Below are 19,657 nucleotides of genomic sequence, written 5' to 3'. Positions count from 1 at the left end.
TGCAATTTGATTGGGCAAATGAACAATATCCGCACCTCGACACAAAGAACGAAAAGAATAGAGACAAAAGAACTCCTTTGTAGAAGAAAGATAATAGGAGACAAAGCAGCTGCGTACTTACTCAAAAATACATTCTATATTATTTGTGATAATATCACTACCATTCCCAATTTTGTTATTACTTTTAAAAGTGAGCAAACAAACAATAGTATAAGAATATAATTTTTAAATTTAAAACTAATATAATACAACCCACTCAATTCTACTATAATAAAAGTATTTATTACTACGAATAGTTCCAAAGAATTATTTCTGTGCCGTGTCATATCTTAAAGGCAGAAAATAATTTACCAATGTAAATGTTTCCTAATAGACATTGAAGGAAAGTTTGCGGTAAAGAAATTCCGGGTTCTTAGCAGCGAACCTGGTTATTAAATTGCTTCGTTCAATCGTGGCCAATACACTGCCCTTTTGGCTCTTATTTTGTACTTCTCTATTCCTAGATTATCTTCATATGGTCAGAGTAATTCCTTATCCGTGTACTTTGAGTACTAATGACTCCCTGTTAGCCGCTTTTCGGTTTGTCATGTTTTGTTGATAAATAAAACTTGCTCACTATAAGTCACTTGTTTCTTAACGCGTTGTCTCATTAAGTTGTTTTCTGGCCCTAATTTTTACTTGTTACCCATAGCGTGCTCGCATCCGATTACTAGAGGGATCTTACGTCAGCGTAGATTTATCTAACTCGAAGTCTCTTATAGCGTGGTTTTATCGTACCTACAAGCATATAACTCTTTGTCTCTCTTATAGCGTGGTTTTATCGTACCTATAAGCATCATACTCCAGCCTCTCTTATAGCGTGGTTTCATCGTACCTACAAGCATCTAACTCTTTGTCTCTCATAGCGTGGTTTCATCGTACGTATAAGCATCTAACTCTTTGTCTCTTATAGCGTGGTTTCATCGTACGTATAAGCATCTAACTCTTTGTCTCTTTTATAGCGTGATTTCATCGTACGTATAAGCATCTAGCTCTTTGTCACCATTATAGCATGATTTCATCGTACCTACAAGCATCTAACTCTTTGTCTCTTATAGCGTGGTTTCATCGTACCTACAAGCATCTAACTCTGTCTCTCATAACGTAGTTTCATCGTATCTATAGGCATCATAAGTCATATCCATCTCGCTAGACGATGACTCACTCTTGTGAGTTCTCGGTTCAAATCTATTTACTGTGATATAAGACTCATTCCCGGACAGTGTGACGTTATCGAAAGAGTTATACAAATCCAGCGCGTGGAGGTCTGGGATATACATCCGGTTCTGTCTTCGGGGGCCAGTCAGACCACGCCGGAAGTAAAAATTATTGAAGGAGCTGACTTCTGATAATGGTTCCTCAATCAGTACTGGAGTATCAGGAAATGACGCATCAGACTCCTCACCGAACTCGATAGCCACGTCAAAGGTTTGAGTCTCAGGGCCAGTAATGGTGTAATAACCCGCGGGATCCTCGATCTTTTGTGAGTACGTGTCTAGGATGTCTGTGGCAAGTGAACTCGAGTATGTCCCGCTCCGCACGGAGGCTGGGCTCGAGGGTGCCCACGGGCTGGAGGATGAGGAGTAGTTTTGAGCCCATGCGCGCGCATACCAACCAACAAGTACGGGCTCCCCTTCTGAGATAACTGAGCTGCCGCTTTCAGCACACGGGATGCCGTCGGCTGCAACCTTACCCTTCCTACAACGCAAAACAAGATTTGTTTCTAGGGGATATTTACTTTTGGCTTACATTTTTTCTTACAGCTTTCCTTTGGTAAATTTGTCATAAAACAGCTTGTTGGAACTCTTTGCCCACGATGTTTATAATGGATGGTAATATACTTACATGCCATCCAAGATTAAACGCTTTCTTTTTTTGTTGTGCTTTCTGTCGACAGAACATTTGACAAAATGAGAGTAGTTCCACAGCATTTTCAGCATTTTGTTGACAATCTCGGATATACTAGGATACTAGGATATAAAGGAAGTAAGAAATAAACAAAAACACTACAAGCGCAGGCATTTTTAAAGGAAATTTCCTCTGGATAGCATAACCAGCTGTGGAGCATCACGGCTCAGATACCGTAATGATTCGAATAAGCGCCCGGTGGTTATCTTGATATCTTTTTTAGGGTTGAGGGGAGGGCGCCTATTCGAAAAATTGAGATAGAGGGGTCTGGCGCTTATTCGAATCATTAGGGTACATCTAGAAATGAATGGGCTTTACTTTATTATACTAAGAAAGCTGAGATGACGCCTGTGACGCCTGTTGTCTTATTGCGCCACTGTACAATTTGTGCTTGTGGTTCTCGACTCACCTCGATTCTCTCCAGACAAACAAACACAAAAGAAGCGCCAAGAGCACTAGGAAAAAGCAAACTACTACGACAACCGTGACGATATCTGCGCATAAAATGACAATGATAAGTTAAAAAAAAACATGTCTCTCAATATACAGTAAATCCCAATAATATTGTCCAAGAGAAAAGACATTTAAATAAAAGTCACGTGAATATCAATTTAAAAAAAATCTATTTATATATAAATCAAAGTCACATGTATCAATGTAAAAATGTATTTAATCACATAAGGAATGCCACTGAGGAGCGTGCAGCGTAAAGCTAAAAATAAATAGCTTTTTAGACATATAACAGCTGGACCGGGAAACCTTCTGGTAGATAGGTTTATACTGGACGTGTTTTAAATGCATGTATTTCTCCATCTCGTAGATAAAGGTCTCGCGACAGTAGAAGGTTTATTTAATCATTTGCTAGCTTGTAACGTCTTTTCTTGGACAATGTTAATGGTATCGACTGTATGTCATACGGGAAGTAAAAGCTGAGATGACTGGGACTCAGATGATTTCCTCTCACCTTCTTCTACTATCATCAAGGGGCTTTGCACGGTGGGCGGTGGCCGTGTCGATGTCTGAATTTGTAATATCACACTACTTAACAAAGGCGGAACGCCATGGTCCCTTGCGGTCACAGTGACATTATAAAGGCAGCTGGATGCCAAGATCCCTGACACGCGTAAAGTTCCCGTATGCTCATGAATATCGAACACTCCATAAGTCTGATTGACACATCGTGCGAAGTCGGAAATCGTCGTGAGTGTGGGTAGCCCGGTAATGTTTGAGATGAAATAGGAAATGAAGCCTGCGCTGCCGCTATCGTGATCAGAAGCTTGAATGACAGTTGCTATGGTACCAGGCGAAGACGCCCAATCTATTAGAATGACACCCTGCGAGAAAAACAAAACAAAAACAAACATTAGAATGTGCCAATGGTATGCTATGCCAACTTGTATGGCCACAAGTGGCCCATGACAAAATACATTTGGGGTTTGAGGATCGACTAAATAAACATGTTACTATGGATAGTATTATGATTTCGCCATCATTAATAATATAAAAGACAATAATTTGTTGGTGAAGGCATAAGATAAGAACATTGATTTACGACCATGGCGCATGAGCAATAACTATAGGAAATATATAGGTAAAAATAGCTGTCGTCACGGATCCGTGTTTATTAAGGGATCAATGATAGAAAGGCATATGGCGTTATTAACAGTTCACTAACAGTAGGAGAGGTTAGGAAGGGGACTCCATCATTATAATCCACGACCATCACACGAACAACCGCTGGAACCAAACATCTCAGCGGCGGCACTCCATTGTCAGCAACAGCAATGGTGACATTATAAGAAGACCTCTCCTCGAAGTTCAATGTTCTATTCAAAGAAAGAGTTCCGTCCCGTTGAATAGCAAATATCGATTGTTCCATGCTCAGTGACGGCTGCTGTTCAATCATGGTAAATATCACGTCTGGATTATCAGGATTGACATCGTCTAAGTCCCTCGCATGTAACAACAATAATGACGTTCCAGGGGAGACATTTTCTGCGACTTCTATATTGTACTCCACTGGCGAGAAGTATGGGCGATTGTCGTTTATATTTCCTAGAGAAATCTCTATCTCGCATGATCCCAAATTAGACAAATCACGTCTACTACGACTACGCATCGCGTTATCCAATGCAAACACCGTAAACTGGTATCGTTTAGTCGACTCGTAATCAAGACTAGACACAAGAATCAGTTCACCGGTCTGATTGTTGATAGTAAAGTAGCGCATGGCTTCCGTGTCGGATTGGTCCAGAGAGTAGATCACGATACTGCTGCTGTTAACATGATCCCGGTCTGTAGCTTGTACTCGTAAGATTACATGTCCAACTGTGGTATTCTCATCAATGCTTGCCGAGTAAATCTTCTGTGAAAACACTGGACTATTGTCATTTATGTTGACGACTGACACGTGTAGCATGCCAGGCTGGCTAGAGTTTAATGGCGGATCCCCGCAGTCTGTTGCTTGAATGACAAGGGTGTATTCTGTTACGTCTTCGTAATCCAGGCTTTTGTTGGTAGTAACCACACCTGTGTTTTGATCAATGGCAAACTTACCGTCGCTGTTACCCTCGAGAATGGAGAATAGAACCTTCCCATTTAGACTACTGTCCAAATCACTAGCGGTCAACTGGGTTACTGTGGTTCCTATGGCAACGTTCTCAACCAACTGGACATAGTATCGTGTAGGCAGGAAGTAAGGCCGGTTATCGTTGACGTCGATTATGGTTATCCTCACTGACGATGACCCAGTCAACCTTGCCTCACCACCATCAGAAGCAAATACCTCGAAACTATAAGAGGACCTATCTTCGTAATCAACGGCTTGTTTGATTGTGATTTGTCCTGTTGTGTCATTCATACTGAATCTTTTGCTTACAATGGCATCCTTGAGAAAGTATCGTATCTCGGCATTGACACCTTCATCTTTGTCTCTTGCGTTTAAGAGGAGGATATGGGCACCCACAGTAATATTCTCGGGAATACTTACAGAATACACCTCTTGGTCGAACACGGGGACGTTGTCGTTCTCGTCAAGGACTGTAATAGACACGGTTGCCGGTTGTGCAGCATTCAACATCGGGTCACCTGAATCATGCACGGTGATGGTCAGGGTATACTCAGTAACAGTTTCGCGGTCCAGTCTTTGTGATGTGCGTAGAACTCCAGTGTATGGATCAACTGTGAATGTTCCATTACTTGTGGTATTGAGGATCGAGTAAACAAGCTTTGCATTCACACCGGAGTCGGCATCAGTTGCTTGCAGCGTTAGTATCATGGTACTTTCTCTTGTTCCCTCGGTAATCTCTATTTTGTTGTAGGGCCGGAGAAATTTAGGTCGGTTGTCATTGATATCAAGTATTGAAATGTCGATAAGAACAGCTGCAACTCTATCCTGATCTCCAATATTACGCCTTTTAAGCAACTTAGCTATGTTATCGCCGGCAAACACGGTAAACTCGTATCGTTTAGTCGACTCGTAATCAAGACTAGACGCAATAATCAGTTCACCGGTCTGATTGTTGATAGCAAAGTAGCGCATGGCCTCCGTGTCGGATTGGTCCAGAGAGTAGATCACGATACTGCTACTGTTAACATGATCTTGGTCTGTAGCTTGTACTCGTAAGATTACATGTCCAACCGTGGTATTCTCATCAATGCTTACCGAGTACATTTTCTGTGAAAACACTGGACTGTTGTCATTTATGTTGACGACTGACACGTGTAGCATGCCAGGCTGGCTAGAGTTTAATGGCGGATCCCCGCAGTCTGTTGCTTGAATGACAAGGGTGTATTTTGTTACGTCTTCGTAATCCAGGCTTTTGTTGGTAGTAACCACACCTGTGTTTTGATCAATGACAAACTTGCCGTCGCTGTTACCTTCGAGAATGGAAAATAGAACCTTCCCATTTAGGCTACTGTCTAAATCACTAGCGGTCACCTGGGTTACTGTGGTTCCTATGGCAACGTTCTCAACCAACTGGACATAGTATCGTGTAGGCAGGAAGTAAGGCCGGTTATCGTTGACGTCGATTATGGTTATCCTCACTGACGATGACCCAGTCAACCGTGCCTCACCACCATCAGAAGCAAATACCTCGAAACTATAAGAGGACCTTTCCTCGTAATCAACGGCTTGTTTGATTGTGATTTGTCCTGTTGTGTCACTCATACTGAATCTTTTGCTTGCAATGACGTCCTTAAGAAAGTATCGTATCTCGGCATTGACACCTTCATCTTTGTCTCTTGCGTTTAAGAGGAGGATATGGCCACCCACAGTAATATTCTCGGGAACACTTACAGAATACACCTCTTGGTCGAACACGGGGACGTTGTCGTTCTCGTCCAAGACTGTAATAGACACGGTTGCCGGTTGTGCATCATTTAACATCGGGTCACCTGAATCATGCACGGTGATGGTCAGGGTATACTCAGTAACAGTTTCGCGGTCCAGTCTTTGTGAAGTGCGTAGAACTCCAGTGTGTGGATCAACTGTGAATGTTCCATTACTTGTGGTATTGAGGATCGAGTAAACAAGCTTTGCATTCATACCGGAGTCGGCATCGGTTGCTTGCAGCGTTAGTATCATGGTACTTTCCCTTGTTCCCTCGGTAATCTCTATTTTGTTGTAGGACTGGAGAAATTTAGGTCGGTTGTCATTGATATCAAGTATTGAGATGTCGATAAGAACGGCTGCAACTCTAGCCTGATCTCCGATATCACGCCTCTTACGGAATTGCGCTGTGTTATCGCCGGCAAAAACGGTGAACTCGTATCGTTTAGTCGACTCGTAATCAAGACTAGACACAAGAATCAGTTCACCGGTCCGATTGTTGATAGTAAAGTAGCGCATGGCTTCCGTGTCGGATTGGTCCAGAGAGTAGATCACGATACTGATACTGTTAACATGATCCCGGTCTGTAGCTTGTACTCGTAAGATTACATGTCCAACCGTGGTATTCTCATCAATGCTTACCGAGTACATTTTCTGTGAAAACACTGGACTGTTGTCATTTATGTTGACGACTGACACGTGTAGCATGCCAGGCTGGCTAGAGTTTAATGGCGGATCCCCGCAGTCTGTTGCTTGAATGACAAGGGTGTATTCTGTTACGTCTTCGTAATCCAGGCTTTTGTTGGTAGTAACCACACCTGTGTTTTGATCAATGACAAACTTGCCGCCGCTGTTACCCCCGAGAATGGAGAATAGAACCTTCCCATTTAGGTTACTGTCCAAATCACTAGCGATCACCTGGGTTACTGTGGTTCCTATGGCAACGTTCTCAACCAACTGGACATAGTATCGTGTAGGCAGGAAGTAAGGCCGGTTATCGTTGACGTCGATTATGGTTATCCTTACTGACGATGACCCAGTCAACCTTGCCTCACCACCATCAGAAGCAAATACCTCGAAACTATAAGAGGACCTTTCCTCGTAATCAACGGCTTGTTTGATTGTGATTTGTCCTGTTGTGTCATTTATACTGAATCTTTTGCTTACAATGGCATCCTTGAGAAAGTATCGTATCTCGGCATTGACACCTTCATCTTTGTCTCTTGCGTTTAAGAGGAGGATATGGCCACCCACAGTAATATTCTCGGGAACACTTACAGAATACACCTCTTGGTCGAACACGGGGACGTTGTCGTTCTCGTCCAAGACTGTAATAGACACGGTTGCTGGTTGTGCATCATTTAACATCGGGTCACCTAAATCATGCACGGTGATGGTCAGGGTATACTCAGTAACAGTTTCGCGGTCCAGTCTTTGTGATGTGCGTAGAACTCCAGTGTGTGGATCAACTGTGAATGTTCCATTACTTGTGGTATTGAGGATCGAGTAAACAAGCTTTGCATTCATAGCGGAGTCGGCATCAGTTGCTTGCAGCGTTAATATCGTGGTACTTTGTCTTGTTCCCTCGGTAATCTCTATTTTGTGGTAGGGCTGGAGAAATTTAGGTCGGTTGTCATTGATATCAAGTATTGAGATGTCGATAAGAACGGCTGCAACTCTAGCCTGATCTCTAATATCACGCCTCTTACGGAATTGCGCTATGTTATCGCCGGCAAACACGGTAAACTCGTATCGTTTAGTCGACTCGTAATCAAGACTAGACACAAGAATCAGTTCACCGGTCTGATTGTTGATAGTAAAGTAGCGCATGGCTTCCGTGTCGGATTGGTCCAGAGAGTAGATCACGATACTGCTACTGTTGACATGATCCCGGTCTGTAGCTTGTACTCGTAAGATTACATGTCCAACCGTGGTATTCTCATCAATGCTTGCCGAGTACATTTTCTGTAAAAACACTGGACTGTTGTCATTTATGTTGACGACTGACACGTGTAGCATGCCAGGCTGGCTAGAGTTTAATGGCGGATCCCCGCAGTCTGTTGCTTGAATGACAAGGGTGTATTTTGTTACGTCTTCGTAATCCAGGCTTTTGTTGGTAGTAACCACACCTGTGTTTTGATCAATGAGAAACTTGCCGTCGCTGTTACCCTCGAGAATGGAAAATAGAACCTTCCCATTTAGGCTACTGTCCAAATCACTAGCGGTCACCTGGGTTACTGTGGTTCCTATGGCAACGTTCTCAACCAACTGGACATAGTATCGTGTAGGCAGGAAGTAAGGCCGGTTATCGTTGACGTCGATTATGGTTATCCTTACTGACGATGACCCAGTCAACCTTGCCTCACCACCATCAGAAGCAAATACCTCGAAACTATAAGAGGACCTTTCCTCGTAATCAACGGCTTGTTTGATTGTGATTTGTCCTGTTGTGTCATTCATACTGAATCTTTTGCTTGCAATGACGTCCTTGAGAAAGTATCGTATCTCGGCGTTGACACCTTCATCTTTGTCCTTTGCGTTTAAGAGGAGGATATGGGCACCCACAGTAATATTCTCGGGAATACTTACAGAATACACCTCTTGGTCGAACACGGGGACGTTGTCGTTCTCGTCCAAGACTGTAATAGACACGGTGGATGTTTGTGCAGCATTCAACATCGGGTCACCTGAATCGTGCACGGTGATGGTCAGGGTATACTCATTAACAGTTTCGCGGTCCAGTCTTTGTGATGTGCGTAGAACTCCAGTGTGTGGATCAACTGTGAATGTTCCATTACTTGTGGTATTGAGGATCGAGTAAACAAGCTTTGCATTCACACCGGAGTCGGCATCAGTTGCTTGCAGCGTTAATATCGTGGTACTTTCCCTTGTTCCCTCGGTAATCTCTATTTTGTGGTAGGGCTGGAGAAATTTAGGTCGGTTGTCATTGATATCAAGTATTGAGATGTCGATAAGAACGGCTGCAACTCTAGCCTGATCTCTAATATCACGCCTCTTACGGAATTGCGCTATGTTATCGCCGGCAAACACGGTAAACTCGTATCGTTTAGTCGACTCGTAATCAAGACTAGACACAAGAATCAGTTCACCGGTCTGATTGTTAATAGCAAAGTAGCGCATGGCTTCCGTGTCGGATTGGTCCAGAGAGTAGATCACGATACTGCTACGGTTAACATGATCCCGGTCTGTAGCTTGTACTCGTAAGATTACATGTCCAACCGTGGTATTCTCATCAATGCTTGCCGAGTAAATCTTCTGTGAAAACACTGGACTGTTGTCATTTATGTTGACGACTGACACGTGTAGCATGCCAGGCTGGCTAGAGTTTAATGGCGGATCCCCGCAGTCTGTTGCTTGAATGACAAGGGTGTATTTTGTTACGTCTTCGTAATCCAGGCTTTTGTTGGTAGTAACCACACCTGTGTTTTGATCAATGACAAACTTGCCGTCGCTGTTACCCTCGAGAATGGAAAATAGAACGTTCCCATTTAGGCTACTGTCCAAGTCACTAGCCGTCACCTGGGTTACTGTGGTTCCTATGGCAACGTTCTCAACCAACTGGACATAGTATCGTGTAGGCAGGAAGTAAGGCCGGTTATCGTTGACGTCGATTATGGTTATCCTTACTGACGATGACCCAGTCAACCTCGTCTCACCACCATCAGAAGCAAATACCTCGAAACTATAAGAGGACCTTTCCTCGTAATCAACGGCTTGTTTGATTGTGATTTGTCCTGTTGTGTCATTCATACTGAATCTTTTGCTTGCAATGAGGTCCTTGAGAAAGTATCGTATCTCGGCGTTGACACCTTCATCTTTGTCCTTTGCGTTTAAGAGGAGGATATGGGCACCCACAGTAATATTCTCGGGAATACTTACAGAATACACCTCTTGGTCGAACACGGGGACGTTGTCGTTCTCGTCCAAAACTGTAATAGACACGGTGGCCAGTTGTGCAGCATTCAACATCGGGTCACCTGAATCGTGCACGGTAATGGTCAGGGTATATTCAGTAACAGTTTCGCGGTCCAGTCTTTGTGATGTGCGTAGAACTCCAGTGTGCGGATCAACTGTGAATGTTCCATTACTTGTGGTATTGAGGATCGAGTAAACAAGCTTTGCATTCATACCGGAGTCGGCATCGGTTGCTTGCAGCGTTAGTATCATGGTACTTTCCCTTGTTCCCTCGGTAATCTCTATTTTGTTGTAGGACTGGAGAAATTTAGGTCGGTTGTCATTGATATCAAGTATTGAGATGTCGATAAGAACGGCTGCAACTCTAGCCTGATCTCCGATATCACGCCTCTTACGGAATTGCGCTGTGTTATCGCCGGCAAAAACGGTGAACTCGTATCGTTTAGTCGACTCGTAATCAAGACTAGACACAAGAATCAGTTCACCGGTCCGATTGTTGATAGTAAAGTAGCGCATGGCTTCCGTGTCGGATTGGTCCAGAGAGTAGATCACGATACTGCTGCTGTTAACATGATCCCGGTCTGTAGCTTGTACTCGTAAGATTACATGTCCAACCGTGGTATTCTCATCAATGCTTGCCGAGTACATTTTCTGTGAAAACACTGGACTGTTGTCATTCATGTTGACGACTGACACGTGTAGCATGCCAGGCTGGCTAGAGTTTAATGGCGGATCCCCGCAGTCTGTTGCTTGAATGACAAGGGTGTATTCTGTTACGTCTTCGTAATCCAGGCTTTTGTTGGTAGTAACCACACCTGTGTTTTGATCAACGACAAACTTGCCGTCGCTGTTACCCTCGAGAATGGAGAATAGAACCTTCCCATTTAGGCTACTGTCCAAATCACTAGCGGTCACCTGGGTTACTGTGGTTCCTATGGCAACGTTCTCAACCAACTGAACATAGTATCGTGTAGGCAGGAAGTAAGGCCGGTTATCGTTGACGTCGATTATGGTTATCCTTACTGACGATGACCCAGTCAACCTTGCCTCACCACCATCAGAAGCAAATACCTCGAAACTATAAGAGGACCTTTCCTCGTAATCAACGGCTTGTTTGATTGTGATTTGTCCTGTTGTGTCATTCATACTGAATCTTTTGCTTGCAATGACGTCCTTGAGAAAGTATCGTATCTCGGCGTTGACACCTTCATCTTTGTCCTTTGCGTTTAAGAGGAGGATATGGGCACCCACAGTAATATTCTCGGGAATACTTACAGAATACACCTCTTGGTCGAACACGGGGACGTTGTCGTTCTCGTCCAAGACTGTAATAGACACGGTGGCCGTTTGTGCAGCATTCAACATCGGGTCACCTGAATCGTGCACGGTGATGGTCAGGGTATACTCAGTAACAGTTTCGCGGTCCAGTCTTTGTGATGTGCGTAGAACTCCAGTGTGTGGATCAACTGTGAATGTTCCATTACTTGTGGTATTGAGGATCGAGTAAACAAGCTTTGCATTCACACCGGAGTCGGCATCATTTGCTTGCAGCGTTAATATCGTGGTACTTTCCCTTGTTCCCTCGGTAATCTCTATTTTGTTGTAGGACTGGAGAAATTTAGGTCGGTTGTCATTGATATCAAGTATTGAGATGTCGATAAGAACGGCTGCAACTCTAGCCTGATCTCCGATATCACGCCTCTTACGGAATTGCGCTATGTTATCGCCGGCAAACACGGTAAACTCGTATCGTTTAGTCGACTCGTAATCAAGACTAGACACAAGAATCAGTTCACCGGTCTGATTGTTGATAGCAAAGTAGCGCATGGCTTCCGTGTCGGATTTGTCCAGAGAGTAGATCACGATACTGCTACTGTTAACATGATCCCGGTCTGTAGCTTGTACTCGTAAGATTACATGTCCAACCGTGGTATTCTCATCAATGCTTGCCGAGTAAATCTTCTGTGAAAACACTGGACTGTTGTCATTTATGTTGACGACTGACACGTGTAGCATGCCAGGCTGGCTAGAGTTTAATGGCGGATCCCCGCAGTCTGTTGCTTGAATGACAAGGGTGTATTTTGTTACGTCTTCGTAATCCAGGCTTTTGTTGGTAGTAACCACACCTGTGTTTTGATCAATGACAAACTTGCCGTCGCTGTTACCCTCGAGAATGGAGAATAGAACGTTCCCATTTAGGCTACTGTCCAAGTCACTAGCCGTCACCTGGGTTACTGTGGTTCCTATGGCAACGTTCTCAACCAACTGGACATAGTATCGTGTAGGCAGGAAGTAAGGCCGGTTATCGTTGACGTCGATTATGGTTATCCTTACTGACGATGACCCAGTCAACCTTGCCTCACCACCATCAGAAGCAAATACCTCGAAACTATAAGAGGACCTTTCCTCGTAATCAACGGCTTGTTTGATTGTGATTTGTCCTGTTGTGTCATTTATACTGAATCTTTTGCTTACAATGGCATCCTTGAGAAAGTATCGTATCTCGGCATTGACACCTTCATCTTTGTCTCTTGCGTTTAAGAGGAGGATATGGCCACCCACAGTAATATTCTCGGGAACACTTACAGAATACACCTCTTGGTCGAACACGGGGACGTTGTCGTTCTCGTCCAAGACTGTAATAGACACGGTTGCTGGTTGTGCATCATTTAACATCGGGTCACCTAAATCATGCACGGTGATGGTCAGGGTATACTCAGTAACAGTTTCGCGGTCCAGTCTTTGTGATGTGCGTAGAACTCCAGTGTGCGGATCAACTGTGAATGTTCCATTACTTGTGGTATTGAGGATCGAGTAAACAAGCTTTGCATTCATACCGGAGTCGGCATCAGTTGCTTGCAGCTTAAGTAACATCGTTCCTTCCCTTGCATTTTCAGTCATTGTAAGATTGTAATGTAGTTGAGAGAATTTTGGTTCATTGTCATTGATGTCCATAATTGTGAAGTTAATTGGAACAAATGCAACTCTAGGCGGCATTCCTTGATCTTGTACGCGCACAAGAAAATTGTATTCTGAAGTCATTTCAAAGTCTAACCCTGTGTTTACTGAGATTTCGCTCGTCGAATTGTCAATCTGAAATGCGTGACGAAAATTTCCTGACGGGATTGAGTAAACTAAATTAGCATTAATACCACTGTCCAAATCGAGCGCTACCGTTCTCAGGATGACAGACCCAACGGTGATGTTCTCTGGTATAGCTGTGGTATAATATGTTTGCGAAAATACTGGTGAGCAATCGTTCTCGTCCGTCACATATATTGTGACATTAGCCTCAATAACGGCCTTTCGTTTAGGTGTTCCTGAATCCTCCACGGTAACACTTAAGTTGTACACCGTCCGTTCCTCGAAATCAAGGCTTCTATTCAGGTATATAACCCCCTCCGTGTTGACATAAAACGTATTTTTCACGTTTCCTTCAGTAATTCCAAAGTTGAGCTGAGCATTTGATGTGCTGTCGGAGTCTGACGCTTTGAGAACTGCGATAAGAGCACCAACATTACTAGCTTCGGACACCTGGGCAGTGTAGTGTAGAGTTGAAAACACTGGGTCGTTGTCGTTAACATCTGTAACTTTGATAACCACAAGGGTAGTTCCCAAGTGGGGTGGCGTCCCGTTATCCTCAACAAACACTTGAAATCTAAACACTCTAATGCTTTCGTAATCCAAAGCACTCTTCAAGGTTATGTTTCCTGAGGACGCTTTAACGCTGAAGAATTTCATCACTTGGTTGTCGTTTATGAAATACCTGAGCATTCGATTGTTATCCTCGTCTTGATCTGACGCAGTTACTTGAAGGATAAAGGCCCCAGTGGGAGTGTCCTCGGGCAAAATCACGTGATATTCGGGGGAAGTAAAACAGGGAATGTTGTCATTACTATCCAATATTGTTACGTGTACTTCAGATGAAGTGTGTAAACTCGGGACTCCTTGATCTGTGGCTGTCACCGTTAAGTTGAATCCTGGTATGTCTTCACGGTTGAGTAACTTGGTAGTATGTAACTCACCAGTAGTGTGGTCAATAGCGAAAGTCTCATTCACATTACCCTTCGTTATGGCATAGCTCAGCTTAGCGTTAGTGCCAACATCGCGATCATTTGCACTTACTCTGAGGATACGAGTTCCAATGGAGGTTGCCTCAGAAAGCTGTAGAGTATAATAGAGTGTTGTGAAGACTGGTGGGTTGTCATTGCAGTCAAGCACTTCCACTTTGACATGTGCGCTAGCTGTTCTCGGAGGACTTCCGCCATCTTGAGCAACAACCAACATGTTGTACTGATACACCGACTCACGGTCTAACTCAGCTGTTGAACTCACTACTCCAGTGGTGCTATTGGTAGTAAATACACCCTTCACAGAAGATGTTACGATGTAGTAAAACACTTGGCCATTGATTCCCTCGTCGCGATCATGGGCGAACAATGTTAGAACTTGGGTACCACTGGTTACGTTTTCGTACATCTCCACGTAGTACTCCGGCTGGTTGAAAATAGGAGGATTGTCATTAGCATCGAGGACTTTAACAAAAACAGTAGCTGGCACAAGTGAAGCAAGCCGTGGCGATCCACTATCAAAAGCGACGATAGTCAAGCTATATGAGGCGGTTGTCTCAAAGTCCAATGAATCATTCACGATAATAAATCCCTTGTTATCGATAAGGAACTTACGTTCCGCGTCTCCGTGAGAGATCGAGTACGAGACCTGTGCGTTTGACGAGTCATCCGCGTCAGTAGCTGCGAGACTAACAAGCGTGCTTCCTACCCGAACGTCTTCGGAAATACTGATGGAGTTTTTTCCTTTCGTAAACACGGGTCTGTTGTCATTGATATCTAATAAAGAGATTGTAACGACACACAAACCCTCTCGTGGTTCAGGAGTTCCATCATCCCTCGCGAATACCTCAAACTCGTAGCGTCTCCTTGTCTCATAATCGAGCTCTCTCGCTAGGATGATATCGCCAGTCTGGTTGACTAGAAAGACTTTGCTGGACGCAGCATCCTTTATGACGTAGATGAAGCGCGCGCCTACACTGACGTCATCCTCCACAGCACGCACGCGCACGATAGAAGTTCCCAAAGGAAGGTTTTCGGGAATAGACGCATTATAAAATTCACTCAGAAAACGCGGTGCGTGCTCGTTTACACCGCTAACGATTACGTTTACAACCATTCTCTTAATGCTTTCCAAAGGAGGTATTCCCATATCTGTAACCATGAGGACAAGAGTGTAGTTTTCGATGGTTTCTTTATCTAGTGGTTTATCTAGGGATATATCGCCACTATCGGCAATTATAACAAAGGCGTCGTCTGTGTTACCCGAGTGTATTGAGTATTTTAGCATGGCGTTAGGGCCGCTATCCTTGTCATGCGCTGTGACCCTCAGTACAACAGTTCCTACCTCTATAGCCTCTGTCAGCACAAGGTGCGTATTGTTCACTGGGAAGACAGGGGCGTTGTCGTTGACGTCAAGGATAGTCACGTGGGCATGTGCATAGGCTGTGTGTGGTGGACTGCCAGAGTCGCGTGCCTCGATGACGAAGTCGTAAGACTGCTCGAGTTCGAAGTCGAAGCCCGACGTGATGCTTACATTTCCAAGAATTTCATCGATCACGAACTTTCCAGCAAATGAGGGAGCGGAAGTTATCGAGTAGGTTATTAGCCCGTTAAGGTGACTGTCCTTGTCGCTAGCCTTCACCGTGAACAGGTTATCGCCAACTGTGAAGTTCTCGTACACTGTAGCGGTATAGCGCTTCTGTGCAAACTCAGGGGGGTTATCGTTCTCATCTACAACAATGATCACAACGTTTGCAAAATTCAAGGAGCTCAGTGCCGGCACCCCTGTGTCTGAAACTGAAATAGTCAAGTTGTAGCGCTCTGTCTTTTCAAAATCAAATTCTTTGCGGGTCATGATTTCGCCTGTCGAGTTATCTATTGTAAAGCTGCCGTTGTTATTGCCATTTTGTATGGAGTATATCAAGTCCGCGTTGGAAGTTGAGTCTTTATCAACTGCTTTCACCCTGGCGACGATAGTACCAAGCGGAGTGTTTTCGGATACGCGTGTTTCGTACTCCATTGGCTGAAATATAGGCCTGTTGTCATTTGTATCTGTGATTTGAACGTGTATGGTTGCAATCGCGCTTCTGATAGGGCTCCCACGGTCCTCAGCGCGCACACTAAACGAGTACATCCTCTGGGTCTCGTAATCGAACTCTTTGGAGCTTCGCACAACGCCGGTAATATTATCAATGACGAAGTAATCACTCTCCGTGGAAAAGGACACGATTGAGTAGGTAACACGAGCATTCAAAGCCGCGTCTTGATCACGAGCAAGCACAGTTAGTAATGTACCCCCCACTGTAAAATCTTCGGGAATAATGGCAGAATATAAAGTCTGGTTGAATATCGGGGCGTTGTCGTTCACATCAAACACGTGGATAAGTACCGTGGCAGGATGCATTGCATGCAGAGCAGGTTGTCCGCTATCACGTACGTCGATGGTCAGGTTATAGAAGCCCGTTCGCTCGTGGTCTAGCGCGATGACAGGCCGAATCTGACCGGTAGCGGTGATCTCAAACGCGTTCTCCTTATTACCAGCACTAATGCGGTATTTCAGGTCAGCGTTAGATGAGGAGTCGTTGTCATATGCACTGACCCATACAACAGGCATCCCTGGGAGGAGATTTTCACTGATGGTGGTGTTATAGCAATACGGGTCGAACATTGGTCGGTTATCGTTAACGTCCTGGACCAAGACTTGTACCAATGTTGTTCCCATGCGGGGGCTTGATCCATGGTCTCTCGCAATCACAGTGAAACGGAACACATCCCGTGCCTCATAGTCAAGAGACGACGACAAGCGCAACTCTCCTGTTTCGTCGGTAATGCGGAAATGCGGGGCGTTGGCTTGCGCGTCATGGATAGAGTAAGAAAGAAGGCTATTGTGTCTGGAATCGCGGTCTGTTGCTGACACGTTGAGAAATGCTTGGCCAACGGGATAGTTTTCCTTGAGAGTGACTTCGTAAACAGTCTGTCCAAAAATAGGACTGTTGTCGTTATCATCGTAAACGTGAATGATAACCCGCGCCGGTTTACTTGTGGCTAGCGGTGGCCACCCAAGATCATGCACTGTAATAGTGAGGTCATACATCCGGGTGTTTTCAAAATCGATGGCGTGCGCTAGAATGAGTATGCCGGCGTCGTTTATGGCAAATGAACCGTTTTCGTTTCCTTGAGAAATAGCAAATCTCAGCTGAGCATTGGACAAACTATCATTATCATTGGCGGTTACCTTGGCGATGATGGCACCCTGTAGCGTCGCCTCTGAGATGGTGACGTCATAAACAATAGGAAAGAATACAGGAGCATTATCATTAATGTCCATGACATAGATTTGAACCAAAGTGTTTACTGCTTTTCGGTTACGCCCGGCGTCCGAGGCAACGACGATGAAGGAATAAAATGACCGAGTTTCGAAGTCAAGTGCACGGATGAGGGTGATTTCTCCGTTGGTTTGATTGACGTCGAAGGGTAAGCCTTGTGACGTGTTCATGTAGTATGAAATGTGGCTGTTCATATCGCTGTCCTTGTCGGTCGCTCTTACCCTTAACAGTGAACTACCAACTGAAGTGTTCTCCATGAAAACTCCTGAATATTGACTGAGGTCAAACACTGGTTGGTGATCATTCAAGTCTACCACACGAATCTGTACAGTTGCATTACGATCTGACACCAAGGGAGGCAGCCCAACATCACGCGCTCTCAGCAGAAGGGTATATTCCTTAGTTTGCTCGTAATCCAAGCTCTTATTGAGTATTATACTCCCTGATTCAGTGACTCGAAACGTGGAGTTTTTATCGCCGGAGAGAATATCGAATCGCACGAGCCCATTAGCGGTACTATCGTTATCACGTGACACAAGTGTTACGATTATGGAACCAGGTAACAAGGCTTCAGACACAGTGACATCGTACTGTGTCCGGAGGAACTCCGGAGGGTTGTCGTTAACGTCGAGAACATCTACCCGTACAATGGCAACGTCTCGCAATACTGGTATTCCCTGGTCTGAGGCAATCACGGAAAATTCGTACACACGCTTCTCTTCAAAGTCGATTTCATGGCGAGTATAAATCATACCTGTATTAGCATTTATGGCGAACGGTTTCACCACAAATCCTACCGGGAAAGAATATCTGATCTCACTGTTAAACCCACTATCGCTATCTGAAGCATGCACCCGTATGACATCGGCTCTAATCGATACATTTTCGTACATTCGTACAAAGTAGTACGGTAGATCGAAAACAGGAGGATTATCATTGTCATCTTCAATTAATAATACAACAGACACTGTGGAGGTCAACACAGGGTCCCCGCAGTCACGGGCCATAACCGTTAAATTATAAATCTTCCTAGTTTCGAAGTCAATGGCTTTATTAACAGTTACGAAACCGTGGTTATCAATATCGAATGAGTTGTTGGTGTTGCCACTCGCTATGATGTACTCAATCTTGGCGTTGCTACCCGTATCCGTGTCAATAGCCTGAACTTTGATCGCCGTTGTACCCACTGGAGAATTTTCTCTAACAGTGCTTTTATAGAGGAACCGGTCGAATGTTGGAACATTATCGTTGACATCCATGACAATAACCCTAACAGACGTAGAACTGGATTTTGGCTCGACACCCGAATCACTCGCAATAATACCAAACACATATTCCTTCGTCTCCTCGAAATCCAGCGATTCAGATAGGTAAATTTCCCCTGTTGTCTCATTAACTCGGAACTTGCTGTTGTTCCTAACCATGCTGTACACTAGTCGCCCGTTTTGCTGATAATCCGCATCTTTCGCTTTCACTTGCACGACGAACTGGCCAGCGGTGATATTCTCTAGTACCCATGCTTCGTATAAGTCCCTGCTAAATACTGGCTGGTTATCGTTATCGTCGCGAATCCTTATCACCACATTAGCGGGCTTCAGCGATTGTAGAACAGGCTTGCCCGAGTCCCAGGCAACAACCGTGAGGTTGTACATCTGCAGTCTTTCATAATCAAGCTTGCGAGCAATCGATATTTCTCCGCTGTTTGACAAGAAGAAGGTGCTGTTCGGATCCCCGGAGACTACCCGAAGGTTCAATTGACTGTTCTCGGCTGTGTCGTTATCGCTCACCGTTAAGCGAAGAATTGTTTGTCCTACTGGGGCATGTTCGCTGACCATCACCTGGTAGTATGGGGGCTCAAACACGGGTCTATTGTCATTGACGTCATTGACGGTAATGTGGACGCGCGCATGTGCGGATCGCGGGCTCGTGCCATTATCGCTGGCGATAAGCACAAACGAAAAGTCCTACAGGAATGATAAGAAAACATATAAGTATAATAAAAATGTATGAAAACAGTATAAAAAGAAACATGCCTCCCGTCAAAC

At 44.5% G+C, this 19,657-nt stretch overlaps 1 protein-coding gene across 3 annotated transcripts in view; it reads right to left on the bottom strand.

Moving 5' to 3' along the window:
• Positions 1-203: 203 nt before the first annotated feature.
• The window catches only part of LOC116612238 (protocadherin Fat 4-like), a 30,136-nt gene continuing 10,682 nt past the window's right edge, over positions 204-19,657 (bottom strand). The window contains exons 9-13 of one of the 3 annotated variants that reach the window (XM_048724365.1): positions 7,559-19,576; positions 2,912-3,281; positions 2,357-2,441; positions 1,885-1,926; positions 204-1,737 (exon numbers count right to left, since the gene is read on the bottom strand). In XM_048724365.1, coding sequence (XP_048580322.1) covers positions 1,137-1,737; positions 1,885-1,926; positions 2,357-2,441; positions 2,912-3,281; positions 7,559-19,576 — 13,116 coding nt within the window. In that variant the 3' untranslated portion in view covers positions 204-1,136. Of the gene's footprint in view, positions 1,738-1,884; positions 1,927-2,356; positions 2,442-2,911; positions 3,282-3,622; positions 19,577-19,657 lie in introns of all 3 variants that reach the window. The other 2 variants (XM_048724363.1, XM_048724364.1) reach the window with 2 other exon arrangements.

Source organism: Nematostella vectensis, chromosome 2, assembly GCF_932526225.1.
Source record: "Nematostella vectensis chromosome 2, jaNemVect1.1, whole genome shotgun sequence".
In the NCBI taxonomy this organism is placed as follows: Eukaryota; Metazoa; Cnidaria; class Anthozoa; order Actiniaria; family Edwardsiidae; genus Nematostella; species Nematostella vectensis.
This window is presented reverse-complemented; position numbering and strand designations above follow the sequence as displayed.